The sequence below is a fragment of the Neodiprion fabricii genome, chromosome 5 (genome assembly GCF_021155785.1).
Source record: "Neodiprion fabricii isolate iyNeoFabr1 chromosome 5, iyNeoFabr1.1, whole genome shotgun sequence".
NCBI lineage: Eukaryota > Metazoa > Arthropoda > Insecta > Hymenoptera > Diprionidae > Neodiprion > Neodiprion fabricii.
In genome coordinates this window covers 15256641-15276290 of record NC_060243.1, presented here as the reverse complement: position 1 = coordinate 15276290, position 19650 = coordinate 15256641, and the positions used below count along the sequence as shown (strand labels likewise).

Genomic DNA, 19650 nt, shown 5'->3' with positions numbered 1-19650 from the left:
TCAGCCTCCTGCAAAAAAAGCAAAATCACCCGATGACACACTATCAAGTCATCAGTAAGTTAATTATATTTTTATAATTAAAGTGTGCATTTATCTGTGCATTAAGCACGCGTATATTTGGTGTGTTTTAACGCCAGTAAATGTAAAATTATACTGATTTTTATTTTAGCTTCCTTTAACACTTATATATATTTTTTTAGAGTAAATAATAAAAAAAAGAACGTCAAAAACGATACAGGGAGCAGAACAGAGACAAATTGAAGCAGCGTGAAGCTGAAAGAAGAGAACGCATACAATATTCACAAAGTATTGCCGGACTATCTACATCTTCAAACACAAATAGAATAGAACTGCATAATGAAGAAATAATTACTGCTCAAAGTTCATCTGGTTTGGAAAAAATACAACCATCATCCATTCAAAGAAATGATCAAGGGAATGAACTAAATGCACTCCAAAAAAAAAGAGAACGTCAACAGAGATACAGAGAGCGGAACAGAGATAAATTGAAACAACGTGAAGCGGAAAGAAGGAGGTGTCTACAAAGTGCAGATGTGATTATTTAATTATTCAACCTGGGTAAAAATTTAATTAAAATCTGATAAGAAATGGAACTCGTGCACTTAATACGCATATTTTTTACATCATTTGCGGACAAAAGCTTGTAAGACTTACTGTTCACCATTTGCTTTACCGAACACACAGCAATTCTATTCGCACTCATCGCGTATGCCTTGTTCAATAGGTTTAGTAAGTAGATTACCTACAATTATACGTACACTTGGGGTCAGTGATTTCGAAACGACAAATTTTTCGGAGAAGTCCGGCCGGCCGCTACGGGCTGAATCTGCATTGCTAACGTAACGGACTTGTCCACAAAATTGACCCTCAGAATCATTAACAGCATGTGTACCGAAGAGAAACAGTGAAACTTGGTAGTCCGAGTGACTAACCGAACATACGCTAAATAATTGAACTCTATTGGACGGTGTAATCATACTGCGGCAATATTTTTGTCTGCAAAGCAGGGTAGCGAACACATTAGAAACGAGGACTAACATGTCTAACTCTTCCGCGTCAAGCGGCGAATTAAAATTGCGTTGTTACAATGACTCATGACAGTAGTCAGTCTTTAGTTAGTGAACAATAAAAGTTTGCCAAAATTTCTTAGATTACTAAATACAATACTTGAGATCTACTTTAACAATAACAATAACAATAACAATAGTAATAACAATTACTTCTAAACCGCTATACCCTTTCGCATACGTCCCCATAAGCGTTAGCTTGTGCGGGTTGAGGTAGGGATGGATTAGTAATCCTAATCATACCGCTGCAGCCGTTATAAGATGTTCAATAAAATCCCCTGCATTTACACAAAGGATAAAGAAAATTGCCGTAAATCTTGCCGAAATGTAGCTCTTCAATTCGGTGCCTCAACGACGTGTCCCATCTGACAATTTTTGCGAGTGGCAACTCAGTTCATCCTTGATATGCGAAGAATTTGAACTTAGATCCTCCTGTTTCGCAGTCTCGTACGCTACGCTACTACGGTTGGTAACCTAACCTTGACCGAAAACAACTTGTGTTGTCTATAGAAATAAACTGCATTCAACGACAAAACGATATAGTGTCACGCAGCTTTGAGTGTCACGATGATCGGGTGGAGGTAGTGGAGCTCGCTGCTTGATACAGCTAGATCATCATACGTTTGGACTCGGACCTATAATCGTATGTTCTGTAAAAGGAATAATAGGTAAAATAATTTCAACATCGCGGTTTTATTGTATAATAATTATATTTTCCTTATACATACTCGAAAAAGGGCTCTTTTCATTCCTTTATATGGGGTAGTAGGTGGTCCTGTTGCGCCCGGGTTCTTTGCGCATTCACACTGCAAAAATAATTACTTTTCCGCTCTACTCGCCCTAGGGCAACAAAGATGGAACACACGGTAAACAAGAATTTGGAAAGTGCGCGTATCATTTTCCTGTACCACATGTGTGACGAAAAATATCGTGTGTACACATGCGATCACGGTATCTGTTGCTTCCAAGATAGGCAACCGAAGTTGTAGGTTCAATTCATGTTCAACTAGGGTTGGGGATAGCTTAGGTCAGTGTTTTTCAACCATTCTAAATTCGCGATTCCCTTTACAATTAAAAAAAAATCTGTCGACCCCCTAGGCCCATAATCAAACTATGTTACTGATTTCAAAAACGACGTATTTAATTTTCTTTCTATTGTGACTGTACCTATACTGACCAAGAAATCAAGTACTGTGCAAGGTGGTGGCGGGCACTTTGCAGACAATGACATATTCTTGACCGTGGTGGCGGCGCGGGAGGCGAGAAGGGGGATCAATGCTGGCAATACGGCCAAGTAGAACAGCGAGTATGAATGTGCTTTGCTACGAGCGAGCATAAAATGGAGAAGTTTCTCGAAAAATCTGCGCAGCCTTCCATGTTTGGTACAAGTGGCAGTGGTTGAAGCAAATCATAACCGAAAAAGATAGACTTTATGACGACAATCACCTGAAACATGGTTTTAAGGTCTTGAATAATAAAATCAGTGTGTCATTTACGGTCAAGTATTATTAATTGAAAGTTTGAAACCATCAAGGCTTATGCCTCACTTCTCAACTAAATATCCCATTGAAGCTAATAAGCCAATGAATTTATTCGAACGAAAGCTGAAAACCTTTAACCAGCAACAAACTGCTATAATTCAGGTTATAAAATTAGTGTAGGAATCTGAAATCACGGCCGAGTGACGGTTTTGCGTATGTGAGAGAGTCTCCGCGAGAGCGCGCGCGAGAGTGTCCAGCGTCGCCCGATTTTTCGGTAACGAGAGTGTGTGTGTGAAAAAATGGCAAAAGCGATCAGTCGAGTGTAGGAATAGCTCAAGGCGTGTCACGATTTGTTTCTTTGATTATTAAGTGTAATAAAGTCATTCTGTTTTTCCTTTTTCTATCACATGTTAGTCCTGAGTTGTCATTATCCTCGAGTCCGTTCTAACACCACTAGGAACGAATAAAATGTCCCATATTAGTACCTGTTTTTCTTGTTGATTAAAAATAATATTATGTTTTTGTTGCAAATTATCGCGAGTGGTATTTATAATTATACTAGGTACTAACCGGCTAATACTCGCGAAAAATATACGATTTCTTTCAACTTTGAGCTATCAGTAGCGGCGCCCGCGGTGTGTGTACCAGCCGATACCTATTTTACGCACCGCACGTACGCACGCAGCCACAAGCTGCGCCTCTTGTTATGTTATGATTATGTTATTGATCATTATAATCGTTTTGTAACTGTTTTTATTACAAGAGAAGCACATAACACAGTCAATTCAAACAAAGCGGTAAATAACAGTATGAAGCTTTATTACTGAGCAAGCGAGAGCCGCGGGAGAAAGCACGATTGACGCGTGCGTGCGCGATCATGCGCGATTGCGTCCGCGCTGCGATTGGCGAGTCGCAAGTTGAGGTGCGGGGCGTCCGTGCGTTTGCACGTGGTGTCGAGTAAGGTAGCGTGACTCGCTGCTGTCAAACAAGCTCAAAAGCATACTACTTTCTGATAATACTGTTGATCGCTGAATAAGCGATATGGCCGATAACATTCCAGAACAATTAGTCGAAAAATTAAAGAAGTGCCCACATTTTGTTTCGCAGTTAGATGAATCTACTGATGTTTCAAATTGTACGCGATTTATGGTATTTGTGCACTCTGAAGCAGATAAAAGATATTTTATTTGCAAAGTACTTTCTGCGAATACTACTGGCTAGTATTTGTAGGACATCTTTTTAGAAAACGGCCGCGACTACGAGATTGACTGTACAAAATGTATCGCCATTTGTAGCGATGGTGCTAAAGGTATAAACGGCAATAAAAGTGTGCTCGTTGTAAAATTAAAATCGATAATGCCCATTGTTTCATGGACACTGCTTTCTTCATCAATGAGCTCTAGCAGCCTTTTACCTTCTGATTAAAATGATGTGCGTAAAGAGGTGATCAAAGTTGTGAACTCTATTAAAGGTAAAGCCTTGCAAACTCGACTGTTTATAATCATTTGTGAAGACATGGGTCGTCTCCATCAAAATATCCTTTATCACGTAGAGGTCAGGTGGCTTTTCAAAGTAAAGTTACTGACATGAGTTCTAGGACTAAAAGCTGATTTGTTATTGTTCTCACAAAATGCTAAATCTAAATATATGAATTATTTTTATCACCCTGCTTGGCTATTGAAATTAACATTTCTCGCTGATCTTTTTGACCACCTAAATATTTTTAATAAGAGCCTTCACAGGAGAGCAGAAAACATTTTAACGACCAAGGATAAAATTAAAGAATTCCTCGTAAAATCCGCTTGTGGTCAGTGTCTTAAAAAAAAGTGGTGTTCGGGTATTTCCCTTGCTTTCAGAAGATTTTCGAAGAAATTGCAACGGACCAATCTTTGGTAGTAACTTCTCACTATGCTGGCATGATACAGAGCTTGTATAATTTCGAAGAGAAGTTATGAAGTTCCTTTCCTGAACTGGACTCTGAAGCTGACAATGGGTGAAGATGGATACTAAATCCTTTTTTGGATATATAAGTCAGTACAACTTGCAGATCTGAGCACGAAGATAAAAGAAAATTTTATAGATTTAGCTGCTGATAGCATGATTAAAATGGAATTGAATTCGCAAAACACTGACATCTTCTGGATGAAGAGAAAAGAAGAATGTCCATGGCAAGGAAAGCTTTAAATTATTAGTGCCATTCCCCACTTCCTACCTATGTAAACTAACGTTCTCGTTAGCATAAAAACTAGTAGAAGAGATTGGCTTCAATTATAAAATGATTTAATTATTCACGTATCAAAAATTCAACCATGATCAGACAATTTATTAAAAAATAAACAGGCACAGCCTTCTCACTAGAAATGTTGTGTTTTTATTGTAGTGTAAGACCTACAACCCTTACTTTATACTTTTACCTGCCTTGCAACCACGACCCCCCGAGTAAGACTTAGCGACCCGCGGGGGGTCCCGACCCACAGGTTAAAAAACACTGATGTATAATACGACTGACTGTGTTCATTGAAGGAAGTGGTAAATAATATTTCGTATTTCATGGCATTATCAACCATATAACAAGTATTGAGTATGACTTCATGGGACACAAAGAAACAAATATTTAATTTCCAATAAATAATTACAATATGAATGATAAATAAAAATATTTTATACTACTATAAATATCCTATTCTCGCAGTCAATGAGTTTTTTTTTAAGGCGATACAAATTATAGGGATGTAAGCCATATTTTTATAACATTACTTTAGTATGTAATTTTGCAAGCTCTTCATGTTTTTTTTTTATTTAGGTTAATAATCGACAAGTGTAAGTTTTCCACGCGCAATTCAAGAAGTCGTTGATAATGCCATGAAATGTGAAATATTATGTGGGAAACTTGAACATTTTGGAAATTCACAGCTCGTTAACAACTTCGACTCCTAGCTGGAAATTTTTAGCGTTGTTTGGGGAAAGAATGAAGTATATTCCCTGAAAATTTCAAGCGATTCCGAGTTGATAGAAAAAAGTTACAGCTATCTGAAAACAGCAATTTTTCAGAAATCAGTTCGTTTTGCGAGGCCGTATATAAAAAGGAACGTGGTAATTAATAATAATTCGTGTAGGTAGTGATAAAGTATACCTAGACGAACAATTTGAGCCATCGATTGGCCGTCTACTTGGAAAATTTTTGACTTGGCAGCGTTTCAAAGTTATGTGAAATTTTGCTAAAATAGTAGCTCATGAAAAGGGTCCTAATCAAACTGGATTTTGCTTTGGAGTAAAAAACTATTTTTTTCTTAAAAATACACGTCAGAGAAGGGGAATGCCGTTTGATTCGAGTCTTTAAGTTATATAGAAGCTGAGATACAAATATTTGAAAATTAGTGAAAAATCGACTTTTTTAAAACTTCAAAAATTTCTATAGCCACTAGATTTTTTTGAATTAAGCTCAAATTACGAGAATTGTCTTTTTTTATATCCTAATTTCTTGAAAAAAATCAGCAGCCGAATCGCTGACCCAAGCCCGCAGGCTGCAGTCGAAAAGTATTGGACGTACCCAAATATAAATAATAATACCACAATGATAAGTATAGTAGGATATTGCTAGACGTCGAAGATAAAATTTGTATGGTAGAAATGTAATATGAAACGATCGTCTATAATAATGAGATAGTATGACTAGACTATGCCGAATACAGTTTATTTAAGCTAAGGTGGGATGGATGAGAACCTTAAAATAATATGCAAATAATATTACAAAGGCGGGGTTTCGCTGGTAAAAAGATAGGAGTAAAGACAAGGAATTGGCTGTAGTGATGTCGTGAGGAAGAGAATGCCAAAAATAAGCACCGGACAGCTGGAAGGAATTTGTGAAAGTGGCAATGCGATGAAGGGAGATGTGAAAATAGGAGGAGGCAGAGGGATTACGAATCGAACGACGCAGTATAGGGTTCTCAGCAACTAGGAGATCACTTATATAGGATAGGGTACGGAGGAAGCGAATTTTATATATATAAATACCTAGAAAATATTTTCGGCGATTACGGACTGATAGCCAGCCTAGGCGGTGTCTGTATGGGCTGATGTGTTCGTCTCATCGAACTCCGAAAATAAATCTTATTGTGCAGTTAACTAATCTTTGGAACTTAATATTTAATTCTTCGGATAGATCGATGTAGACAAGCCAGCGGTAGTCTATATACGGGAAGGTGAGAGTCGTGACAAGCTTGCATTTCAGCTGTCGAGTTAAGGAATTCTTGTGATATTTGAGCTTGTGTAATGTGAAGTGAACTTTTCGTGAAATTGAGGTTATGTGATTATTCCATGATAGATTCGAGCTCATTACAACCCAAGATTTCTGGTTTCCGAGACATATGGTGAGGAAATGCCGTTAATGATCATCGGGCCTGAACAATTCGAATCAATTGATTTCACGTAGGCTTCACCACCTAGAACCATGACGTTTGATTTTGAAAGGTTAGGCTGAAGGCTATTACGGCAGGCGTAGTTAGCGATAGCAGAGGCATCCTGGGCGATAAGCTCTAATCCGCGGACAATGTTCGATGAAGGAACGGACAAATAAATTTGAGTGTAGTCAGCAAAAATCATATGATTTGAGTGTACCAATGAAAGGCTCATGTCGTTTATAAAGAGAGAAAATACTAATGGACCAAGCACAGAGCCCTGAGGAACTCCGGATGTGGTAGATTTCCATTGAGAGACATTGCGATTCTCGTCAATGACAGCTTGAGTGCGTCCGGTGAGATAGTGGAAAAACCAAGATAAAGTCAATGTAGCAAAACCGAATGATTCTAGTTTGGCAAGGAGTAAACTGTGCGAAACTGTGTCAAAAGCTTTGCTGAAATCAAACAGGATCAGAATAGTGACTTCACGATTCCTCTTCGAACATCATCGCCCACTCTGATTAGAGCAGGTTCCGTGCCGTAGTTCGACCGATAACTAGATTGTCTTGGATCTAAAAGATTGTTCGCTTCAATAAAAGATTTTACTTGTAGATAAATAATTTTTTCAAAACTCTTGGACAACTCAGAGATTTGCTATAGGTCTCGTGTCGGATGGGGAGAGAGGGGTGCGGATTTTAGATAGTGGTCTAGTAAAAGCACGACGCCACTTGTTCGGGAAATAGCCAAGCCGAATTGATGCATTGAATAAGATAGTGAGAGTCGAGGAAAAGGAAGGAAAAGCTGAGTTGATACAGAAGAGAGAAATCTCGTCTGGTCCTGCAGCATGGGTGTGAGGTGACTTGTCATTTATTGTTTTACGGATATCGTCGTCAGTAATAGGAGTGAATGAGAAAACACGTTTATGATGTGGTGGATGTGATGCAATGGCGATGCATTCATGATATAAACAGGGAGGGGATGAGTTTGAGGTCAATGCGTAATGATTATTTAATTCGTTGGATGTAAAGAAATGTAGAGGTGAGGACAGGGACGATTTAATGAGGTCCAAATGGTTAAGCTCTTTCCACATTTTTTTCGGATCGAGAATATTGGCTAAGAGAGTGTATTGATAATTACTTTTGGCTAATTCGATATCGGATGTTAGAATGTCTCGAGTGTGCCTATAAGCTGCGTAGCCGAGTTGGCTATTGGAACGCTTCGCTTGTTTGTAGAGCACGTTGCGATTTCGTATGCGAACCTTGAGGTCGTTGGTAAGCCACAGCGCTGGTGATTTTGTTGCAGTGAAAGATGTTATAGGAGCATGCGTGTTTAGAGAATCGAGAATAGAAGATGAAAAAATTTCAACCAAGTTGTCAATGTCATCCAGCGTCGAGCACAATTCAAAAGAAGCGATATCATGCTCTACAAACGAGTTGCTGAGAGAAAAGAGAAAATCGGCGCAACAAATTTTTTGTAATTCCTACGAACTGGTGCGCGGGGACAGACAGTAGGAATATCAAACGCGTATGTTAATTTTAAAAGGTCATGCGATAAAAGGGCCTTCGGATTTCGAAAAAGCGACAATTTTATCAGTATCGACAGTATCATCTATGACAAAAACGTCGAGCCAAGAGTCACAAGAAGCAGTATGATACGTGGCATCTGATTCATAGTCCAATCGAGATAAACATTCAAATGGAAATACCTAATTAGGGAGAGCGATTTTTTTTTTAAGCTTTGGGGGGGGGGGGGTTGGAAATCTAAATCTCGATTTCTGGGAAAATTCCGCGATCGCGTTCGCCGCCATCTTGATTTATAGTTCAATTTTTTCGTTATTCTGAAATACCTCGTTAATTTACAACTTAAGAGCAAAAATGCTAGAACCCAAAGTTGTTGGAAATTTAATTTCCCACAAGCTTGGTCATTATCATTTTTACGCTAGGATCAATATTCGCAGAGTTATACTATCAAGTTTATCAAAAAAATCGTAATGGGTGGACTTTTATTTCCTTCAACTTTGGTTCTCACACTTTCTTTACTCCACGATCAATATTTTCGGATTTATATATATATGTATATATATTGTAACGTATATTGTAAAACCCTTGAACTGAGTATACATCCGAAAATATATATATGTCGGGGTGAGAAGCCTCGGAAAGGCGGAGAGAGTGAAGGATTGGCTCGTTGAGGATTGCTCATTGTAAAAGCGCGATGATCTCAACACGTTCGGTCAATTTGCCCGCTTGACCGTGACTGTCGATTTTATCCAAGCGTTGTTATAAACAAACCATTTGTTTGCTCTATATTTATAGCATGTTGAATAACGCTTGACGCTCGATACGGCGGACTCATTCAAAGTTCAAGTTTCGAATTCACTTGATGATATACATGAGGGATTCTCCGTCAACTCGGCCACGTGTTTTTCGACCATCTCAGATGTGCCACATAATTGGTTATATCAAAGTATCACTAAAAGGTACTCTATGTGAATTTTTTCAGATTTTTTAATTCATTATTTGAGAAATTGCCGTATTTTTCAAATCAATATATCTCGGAAACTTGAAGTAACTGAAAAAAAATGACTGTATAAAAGTTGTAGTTTCTTGGTAGCTTTCGAGACGAATTTTTGAAAAAAATTTTACGTTCCGGTAACGCTGATTTTTTACCAAAAAAGGAAGAAATTATTTTTTTTATTCAAAAAGGACCCTTTTTTTCCTGAAAAAATTACAGAGTCTTCCAATATGTGTGACAATATCGCCAAATGATCGCCAGAGTGGCATGGATCGAGGTTCTAGGGTAAAAAAAATGAAGCCACGCAAATTAATTTTTTTTATACCGGAACCTCGATCGAATTTGTGTGGCCCCATTCCTTCACAGATTTAACCCTTTACGCCTGACATATGCCTTCATACCTTTACAGATTTGACCCTTTACCTGATATATATGCTCTCATACCCTTACAGATTTAACCCTTTACCCTACATATATACAATATACATCTATCTTAGAATCAGGGATTGAACCCTTCACCCGAAATATACCCTTAACCTACGCAGATTCGACCCTTCATTCTAAATACTGTGACGTGGATTTTTCCCGCTTCCCGGTCACTCGGAGAAAATGACCGAGAACTTACCGCGTGCACAATAATTTGGCGTCTACGGTGTACCCTGGATCTAAAACAATATCGCGAAGTTTTGTTGGGCGCCTGGCGTGATCAACACGCCTCGAAATCATTAATGCGCTATACCTCGGGCATATGCTCGATAGCTCAGTACCGCGGAAAGGGGAGGGGTAATTTTTGGAGAGAGAGAGACACTCGAAATACACACGCTACTTAACAAAAGAAGTAAAATAAAATCTTATATTTCACAATAGCGGTGATACAAAAACAAAAAAAAATAATTCAAAAGTCGCTCGTCGCGATTCTAAAATTAAACAGGAAATTACACGTAACCTACTCTATTTCTTTCTCTACTGAGCTCGCGGCTCCCTAACTAAAATGTCACGCAACCATCACAAAATCGCCATACGCTATTCTCAATTTGCAAATTCGCCGTTTCTTCTCCACAGTGATAATTGCTCAAAACCAAACTAAAACTACTTTCTCGACGGTGCGCCGTCGGGCTACCGAACAGACGGCGTCCTCAATCTCACCCGAGATCTCACCCGACTCAGAGCTTCGACGCTACCGCGAGCTGCCCTAAATGTAAACGTGACAATATAACTTAGCCTAAAGCTTATTTCAACTAAACAAATCCGCAACGCCACTATATTTCAGACGCAACCAAAACTCAATACTCGAACTTCTCGTCTCAACCGCTACTCAACGCAACGGCAGTTTCGACTATACATCACCTCAACTCGACTAAAAACTATCTTAAATAAACGGCAACTTAACTAAGCGCAAGCACCACTCAATGTAAATTCAACTAAACACAATCTCAAGGTAACACAACTCAATTAACATTATCTTAACTAAACGGGTACGGAACTAAGCGCAAGCGCAACTAAACGTAACCTAAACTATACGCTATCGCAACGCATCCGAAATCAAACCTTCTCAAAATCCTCCAAAACGTTATTCGCTAATCCGAGCACTCCAATTCGGCACTTCCTGACCTACTCGAGAGGTGACACTGAAAAACCCGATAACGCGGCTGGACTCGGTACAGCGGAATTCGGCTATACTGAATTTCAAAAACGAGAGAGACTCAATTAAAACCCGTGACTCTACTCAATTTTCTCAAGAACTCAAAATTTACTCTACTCTAACACGCGTACTCAAGCTACGGTCATCAAGCAAAAAAATTGGCAAAAGCATTTCGAGTACTTTTCTACAACGCAAATCCATAACGACTATCCATTACTCGGCAAGCCTTTTCGTAATTATGCTCGAAATTCAATCGCAGGGATAGAAGCAGCGCTTACCTTCTACATCCTTGCAACCCCCTTTCCATTCCCCTCGCGATTTTTGGGCGATTCCATTACTTCGCAAAACTCCCCAAAACGTGACTACTTATCACAACTGCCAGAACTAGAGTGGTCTCAAAAACCTACGACCTGCCGCAACACGGATCTCAATACACCGTCCCATACGTGACGTCATACCCACAAGAATACGCAGTAATCGATCCGTCATCGATTTCGTCGATTGCGCAACTCGACGCGCACCTTTAATAGCATCGCCGCGCAGAACTTAATGCTAAATCGCAATCTTGTCCTCCGCGCAGCTCCATGAAGTCTTGGTGGCGAGCGTGGTGCTCCCTCGTCGCTAGTCGGTCCGTCGCAAGTTCGCTAGTCAATTGTTGGCGGGGCGAAGGGGAAGAGGCTGCGGCGCGCCGGCCGCCAGCGGGAATCGCGTCCACCTTAGATTCCCGCGATGCGGGGATCTTCGTCGGCTTCCCCTCCGCAGCCTCGACATCCTTCCTTCGCAATTGTCGCTAGTCCGCCACTCCGCAATTTCCTCGAATTCAGTGCCGACTTCTGCCTGATGCCGGTGTAACTCGAAATATAAAAAAACATAAAAAACATGAAATATCTTACGCTATTCGCTAACGTGTCCCCTCTCGTAGTTGCGGATGCGTGACTCTAGTCCTGGCGCTCTTTTGCAAAGACTTCGCGACTCAATTTCGGAAATCCCTAAATTTTGGTTCCGCCCAAGGTTCAAGGAGCCCCTTGTAACGAGCATCAAAAATGCCACGTTACAATACATACCCTCATACCTATAGAGTTAAATAACCCTATATATGTATATACAAGCATTTGACCCTTTACTTCCTTCCCTCCCCATTCCAACAAAACCTAAAAATGGGGGTTGGCGCGCGAATTGCGGCTTCGCCCCCCTAGTATATACGGGGCATTTTACAAAGAAACAGCCAAAGCAAACCAATAGGGTCGGGAATTTAAGACATATATTTTTTTCTACAAGGTTTTGAGTTTGGAAATATACTCCTGAAGGGATTTTTCAATTGCCGCCGTCGTTTGGACAGAATCGCTCTCGGTCAATTCGAAAAATTTCATATTCAAGGCTAAGTTTCTAATAGAAAAAATGGATATTTCAAAAAAACATCAAGAACAAAACGGTTTTGTTTTTGAATGTAGTTTCAAGAAAAAAATATGCGGTATCATAAAATCCAGCAGAAACGAAAATAATCAATATTTTCTCACCTCCTGAAAATAATTACGCCATTTTGTATTTGGAAAAATCAAATCTTAAGGTTATCTTTGTCAAATTACGAACGTTTCAAGCCCTCTCACACCATGGAATAACGATTTTTCAATTTTTTTACATAGTATTTTAGAAAAAAAAATCGGTAGCTTGAATTCACTAGACGGAATTTCTTGCCGCACTAAAAGCTAGATAGCGGAGTTAAAAATCAAGATAACCGAATTTGCAAAGCGGCGTTTTAAAGGGGACAGATTTACCTTCGTTTTGCTGTTTTAGAAAAATTTTTACAGTTCTTTTTGGACTTGGTATGCAATTTTGATTAAAAATCTTGAAAAATCAATGCTTTTGAAATTTTCGTTAACAATGACCGAAAAATCAATTTTCGGTTTTTTACGGAACAACGTTCTTCGAACCGTCCCCCACCTGGGAAAAATTTGACATTGCTGAAATATTTTTTTTATGTGTTTTTTTTCCGATAAAAAAAAACGTTGAACTTTAGACTGTCATAATGGGTCCAATTTAAAAAATTTTCAAAATCTGACTGGATTCGTGATCAGCGATCCAAAAAACGTTTGAGTACCAATTTTCGCGGAAGTCTGTCGATTCTTTCCACTATTTTTTCAAAAATAAAGGAGCGCGAAGTTAACAGGCTGTCTGTGCGCCATATCATCGGTCGGTAACATTGCGGATAACTATCGTACCAGTTATTGTGATATATACTCTAAGCATCTAGGTATGAAAATTTCTATGGGTTAGCTGTTATTCCCCGCGAATGTGTTTGCCAAGCTATTTTTCGAACGATAGATTTGACGAACTGTGACAAATTTTTCTTGTGGTTTGAACTACTCCGACGTAAATTTTGAAGAGATCTGCTTCTCAAAATAACTCGAATCAGCACTCACTCGTCGTCAAATGCTACAGCTGCGGTTATGAAATCGGTGGAAATTACACGAATCCACGTCCCAATGACAGTTCGACAAGGCCACCCTTCAAAATAAATAGGCGAGTATTTGATGGAATGATCAGCATTGGACTAGGGCAGTCAAGTATGGAAAAATTCTGTACCGTAATGGGTATGAAAAGGCATCAGTGTCAGTAGCTTCAATAGTCATGTAGACCAGGTGATTGCAGAGACTGGAAAGTTGGAAGGGGGAGTTTTCGAGAAAGCTAGAAAAACTGTTGGAAGAGCGCATGAAGTAATAGATCCCGCATTGGAGAGTGGAGTAGTATTTGACGTCGCAGTATCTTACAACGATACATGGCACAAACGATGCCTTATATCGTTATATGGAGTAAGAATAGTCATCGACATCCTTATTGGACTGGCCATCGATTGCTAGGTACCCTCAAAATACTGCCAGATGTGCGTCGTTGTCGCAGCCCAACTGGATGCTTCGTCGCCTGATTTTGCAGTGTGGCAGGATGGTCATAAATCAGAGTGCAGTAAAAACTACAGTAGCAACCGCAGTTGATGAGTTCAACATGAGAGCGCTCCATGCTCAAAAGGCAAAGATATCAGTGAGGTCTGAAAAGGTGGCAGATAATGCAAAAAAGATGAGTTAGCAACGAGATGCCAGATGAAAGCGTAAGGTTGAATGGAACGCAACAACGGAGTGCAAGAAAGCCAGCCAAACAGTGAAAATTAAGAAAACCGCTGCGGAGAAGTCTGAAACAGAAGCCGAAGGAACAACGTATGGTGCTGGAGAATTCTAACGATTTCTTCACACGACTGATTTGTAAGCAGTCAGCTCCAAAGTTAAATTCAGGTATATTATTGTATATTAGACTCAAGTGTGGGCTAGATAAATATTAGTTGATCATTTTCATTTACTCAATATGTTATTGAAGTATTTGTCTAGCTCTAATAATTATTCCACAATAAAACAATTGGATTTTTCTCTGCCTTTATGTTCCGAAGTGAGTTCATTGAAAATTGAATGATTCTGGAGGAAGAAGCGGAGTAAGAAGAGGGTTGACCTCAGAACAGACACGCAGAAACCGATTGGGTACAAACTGGCACCGAAGAATGCAATTGAAGAGAACAATCAAAACAACGATAGGCACTGACGAGTGACACATGATTTATCAATATATTACCAACGAAGATCGAGTTACATAGAAGCGTACGGCTTATGGGCCGCTTGAAGCAAAACTTTCCGGGACTCGTAAATCCGTAAGATGGCTCTACCGTCGGTCGACAGTAGAGAGTTAGCACGATCACCCCAACTCACCAGTTGGAGCCAACACATCGGCACTGTACACATTATTATAGAGCGCTGTACGTGAGCCACACAAGCAAAGGCGCTACTAGCGACACCTAGCTGTTGGGGGGATAGCTCGTCCGAGCACCCTGACTTTTCTTGCTTCAAATAGCCTGCAGGCCGTACGCTTCTATGGGACTCAACCTTCGTTGATATTACTTACATTCTTATATGAATTTTAAACTCGATTCAAATAAATGAAATTAAAGATAAAAAAAAATTATTGAATAATGAATTTTTTTCCTTTTGACCTAATTTTATGTGGTCCATATCAATGATAAAGTCAACTAAGTCAAAGTGTCTTATCTCTACGGTAAATATCTCATTCTTTGCATACTTCATATTTGTTTCTTAGAAGGTCATGAAACTGAATTCATTCAATTGCGTTTATCTCAGAACTATGTTTTCACGTAATCAAAAAATTCCTTGCGCATTAGATTTCATTCAATCATTTTTCCCTTTGGCAGATATATTCTTAGGCATATTATCTTGAAATCGTTGCAGGGAATTTTAGCTTCGGTGAATATAACTCATTTCCTAGCCTAGAATATACTAAAAATTGTAGCAAAAAAAAAATTGGTTGTCTGTAAATTCGTTTTACGGACGATAGTTTTACGTAATAACGTCATAAAGAAACATTGATGAAATATTGCATATTTTTCTTAATTGAATTGAATTATTATCACTGAATTATCATTGTTTTGTATAATACAAAGAAGGAGTCAATTGAAGATTATAATTTTTCGGTAAATTAACATTTATTTACACTCGTTAATTCAAATATTTTTTTACTTAAATTATACCACTGTTTTGAAAAAAATAGTTAATTGAGGTGAACAAAATGAAATCTGACTGAAAATTATGAAGGAAATGAATTAAATCTTATTAAATTTTAGAAATAAAAACAAAACACGTAAGTTCTCGAAGAAGCTCGCGTGGCGGTGTTCAAGTAGCAGAACTATTTGAATTGCTAGCTCTGACGTCATGCGAGAAGAGAGAAATGTGTACAAGCCGACACTTGGGCCGATCGTATCTCTCTATCGCTTGTTCCGCGCTCTCGCTTGCACGCTCAGGCTCAGGCGGAATGTGACACTTTTTCGTGCATGCAGCCGGTGTTCATCGATTTATAAGACGTTATCACGTCAAAAAAAATTCAAATAGTTGAAGTAATAGTTTCAATGACTTAGAAATCTCTAATCAAAAATTCTCTGCTACAAATTTTAGTCCATGGTATTAAGTGTATCCACAAAAAATTTCAACCTTCTACGATGAAACCTAATGCGCAAGGGATGTTTCGAAGAAATCTTAAAAAAATACATAACTTTGGAATTACTTGATCTATTGAGCTGAATTTCGGATCAGATTCTAGTTTTAGGATTGTAAATAACTGGTCCAAATTTCAAAGAAATTGATCCAAAAATACGGGACTTTTTTTTTCACCGATGTCACCCCCTAAGGACAGGTCTAATAAACATGATACGTAATTTAATAAGGTCAGTATAACACTTGCAGTCATACATGATTCTTTTACATAAACGTATTGACAACGTCTTCGATTCTTGAGGCGCAATATTTCCCTTCGATCGAACTTACTGCTGGTAAAAATTATGCTCTTGGTTTCGTAGAATTGTTAACCTTCAATTCCGTTGATGTCAGTCAAAATAAAATATAGCAGATAAACTAGTCACCATATCTACCAGTAGCTACGAAATTGAGGATATTGAAAAGTACGTTCTAACCGTGTTAAAAATACTAACATTATAATCTGCATCAAGCACAACAATAACACGTTGTGCAGCAAAATCAAATGTAGCCACATCGTAAATTTTGAACCGGTTAATTCCATAGATCAAATTCCAGATTCACACCACGTATATTGGCCGCTAGAAAAACTCACCAATCAGATATGCCTGTAGCTATTCTTAAGGTGTTGTGAGTCGAATGTAGCATGACAACCTATGCCTACATAATGAGCGCAAAGTGCACACTATTCACGAATTTTTCCCAATTGTTTCACCTGGATATAAGATTGTGAATTGCCAGCGCAAATCATTTACCTTCCGATCACCATCAGAACCATAGATCACATACAGCTTCGATTAATTGATAAATACGGATACCTAGTGAATGTCCGTAGTAAAGTTATAACTATGAGACTGCACATCAAATTGCAATAAAAGATGGGCATTGTATATGAGATGGCTAAAAATGGATATTGGCTAATAACGATATTGAAGAGGCTCAACCTCGGGATTAATTTTTGTCTTGTCTTCAAAAATAACCCGTGGTCGGTTTAGTGTGTATACCAGCCCCCTGACACGCGCTGCTAAAAGTGGTTCGCAAAATGTCCCTCGATTCTGCCGCCAATTTCCACCACTAGTGGCGCTAGTAGTTACCTGACGAGCTTGCGCGCGGTCAGCGAAGGCAGCGAGCGTGTCAGAAGTCTACTAGCGCCACGTAGAGGAACTAAAAAACGGGGACAAGACGCGTACAATTTTTTAGTATACGACTATTGGTGAGTGTCAGGGGGCTGGTGTATACTATGTGAAGCGGCTTACCACAAGAGCTGTTATAAGAAAAAGTAGGGAATACAAAAACAATAGGTGATGTTCTAATAATCTGTGACAATCATGCTGGTGAGAACATAACGTCAAATCAAAACGTAAACGGTGACAAAAGAAACTATCTTCTTGATAAAACAAAACAGAAGCTTAATCAAACAGCGCTTACATACAAACTGAAACAAAACGATATTAACCTATATAAGCATCATAAAATACTTAAGTTGTACTTATCTAACCGCAAATTCCAAGACAAATTTCTAAACAAGATAAGCGACTTAAGAATCTAACTACACGCCCTGCCACAGGGATCGCTCCTGAGACCGATCGTATTCAACTTATATGTATCCGACGTGCCAAAAAAGTAGCCATGATCTCGCAATACGCTGACAACGTGTGTAAACAAAACAAGAATTTTTCCAAACCAAGCTAGGTCAAAAGCGATGCGCACAACATAGAACTTCACTGAATACTATCATAAATGGGCAATGAAACGCAACGAAGGAAAAACGCAAGTGGTACCTTTTGGAAGAAAATATCACATCCGAGAACAACGATACTTTAAATTTATGGACCTGGCAACGAAAAAAGATACATTCGTACCAATAAAAAACAGCTTAAAATACCTTGGAATAAAACTGACTCGAACCATGAGAGTATACCCGCTATCAGCAAAGAGGCTCAACATCATCAATTACATCATCATCTGCCCTCAGAGTATCATCGAAAAACAGAACAACATCGACCTTTATATCTACTATCGCATCATTAGAGCATGCATCCTATCATTCCTCGATTATAGGATCTTAAGCTTGCTATCACTGTACTACGAAAACAGCCTCAAAAAACTAGTGGTGACATAAAAAAAAGCATTGGAAAACGCTGCTGCAATTCCCAACGGAGGATCTCTAGCTAATACTGAATGATAACCATAATTGCCTGCCATTCGGCAGGCCCATACCTGAACTCGGTACTCAACGACAATATACAAGAATTTCAGCCCAATTTCGCGGAAAAACATGCCCCCCCTTCCCCGCACGCTAGCAAACCCCCTAAACTCACTGAAAATGATACTCCACCATCATCCCAACCTGGGTTAGAATAACCCCCAACGAATCTCACAGTCAGTCAATAATGGTAAACCGCAAAGAAATACATCATGATTGAGCGAATCTCAGAAATAAAAATATTCTACGTAATGACCAGTGTATTAGAAATCTTAGAGTTTCGAACACAGCATATACCTGTAACTAGCAATACATGAATAAACATATTTGAAAATGAACAATGAGACATTTTCGTGGCACTTAACCATTCATGCAGGAATACATTTTCTGGCATTATTCTTGCATGAAACAGAAAAGCATTGAATATTTTTGCTCAGCATTGTATGTACAATAGTGCCGAGCGCGACATTTTCACATGAGTGATTCGTAAGCCTTGATAATATTCGTTGAAGACTGACTATTACCTTTTCTTAACAATGAAAAATTTTATTACCATGCAGGTTTAAGACCCCTCTACAATTGAAGAAACACGAAACTGTACACACTGGAGCAAAACCCCATCAGTGCGCAGTTTGTGGTCGAACATTTAGAGAAAAAGGAACACTAAGAGAGCATCACAGGATTCACACAGGTGCAATGCCGTTTACCTGCGAGTTTTGCGGCAAATGTTTTCGATTTAAAGGAATATTGACTGTAAGTTGTAAATTCTCAACAACAAAGGAATCAAGATTTCAGTTTTTGCATAAGTTAATATTTTATTGAACAATACACTTGGCCAAGTTCACAGTTAACTATAAATAATTTTTTTAATGTTGCAGAAACTTGACTAAAAATACATTATACTGTAATTTGAAAAGAAATTATTGGATACCGAGGGGTCATCCACTTGAACTTCATAATATTTATTTCGACTCATCTACTTTGATTTTTATCGTACGAAGTAATTTCCACCGATTTCCAGTAGAAATCACTAGAAATGATGTAAAATAAATCTTGATGAATTCAACCAATTAGGCGTTTAGCGCAAGAGTTTCAACTTAAACCACGCGATTTCTACAACCTAAACGTGTGACTTCAAGTGACTTACAATACTTTCGAACTGTTTCAAGTATCTAAATAGATTCTCCGGGATTTTAAGGAACATTGAGACCATTTAATTTCCTGATAGTATCACTGTATTT

General features: G+C 38.7%; 1 protein-coding gene across 4 annotated transcripts in view; it reads left to right on the top strand.

The window, feature by feature from the left end:
- The window catches only part of LOC124182969 (zinc finger protein interacting with ribonucleoprotein K-like), a 134835-nt gene that overhangs the window by 102711 nt on the left and 12474 nt on the right, over positions 1–19650 (top strand). For all 4 annotated transcript variants that reach the window (XM_046570855.1, XM_046570854.1, XM_046570853.1 and 1 more), the window contains one exon: positions 18970–19162. In XM_046570855.1, coding sequence (XP_046426811.1) covers positions 18970–19162 — 193 coding nt within the window. The remainder of the gene's footprint in view (positions 1–18969; positions 19163–19650) is intronic.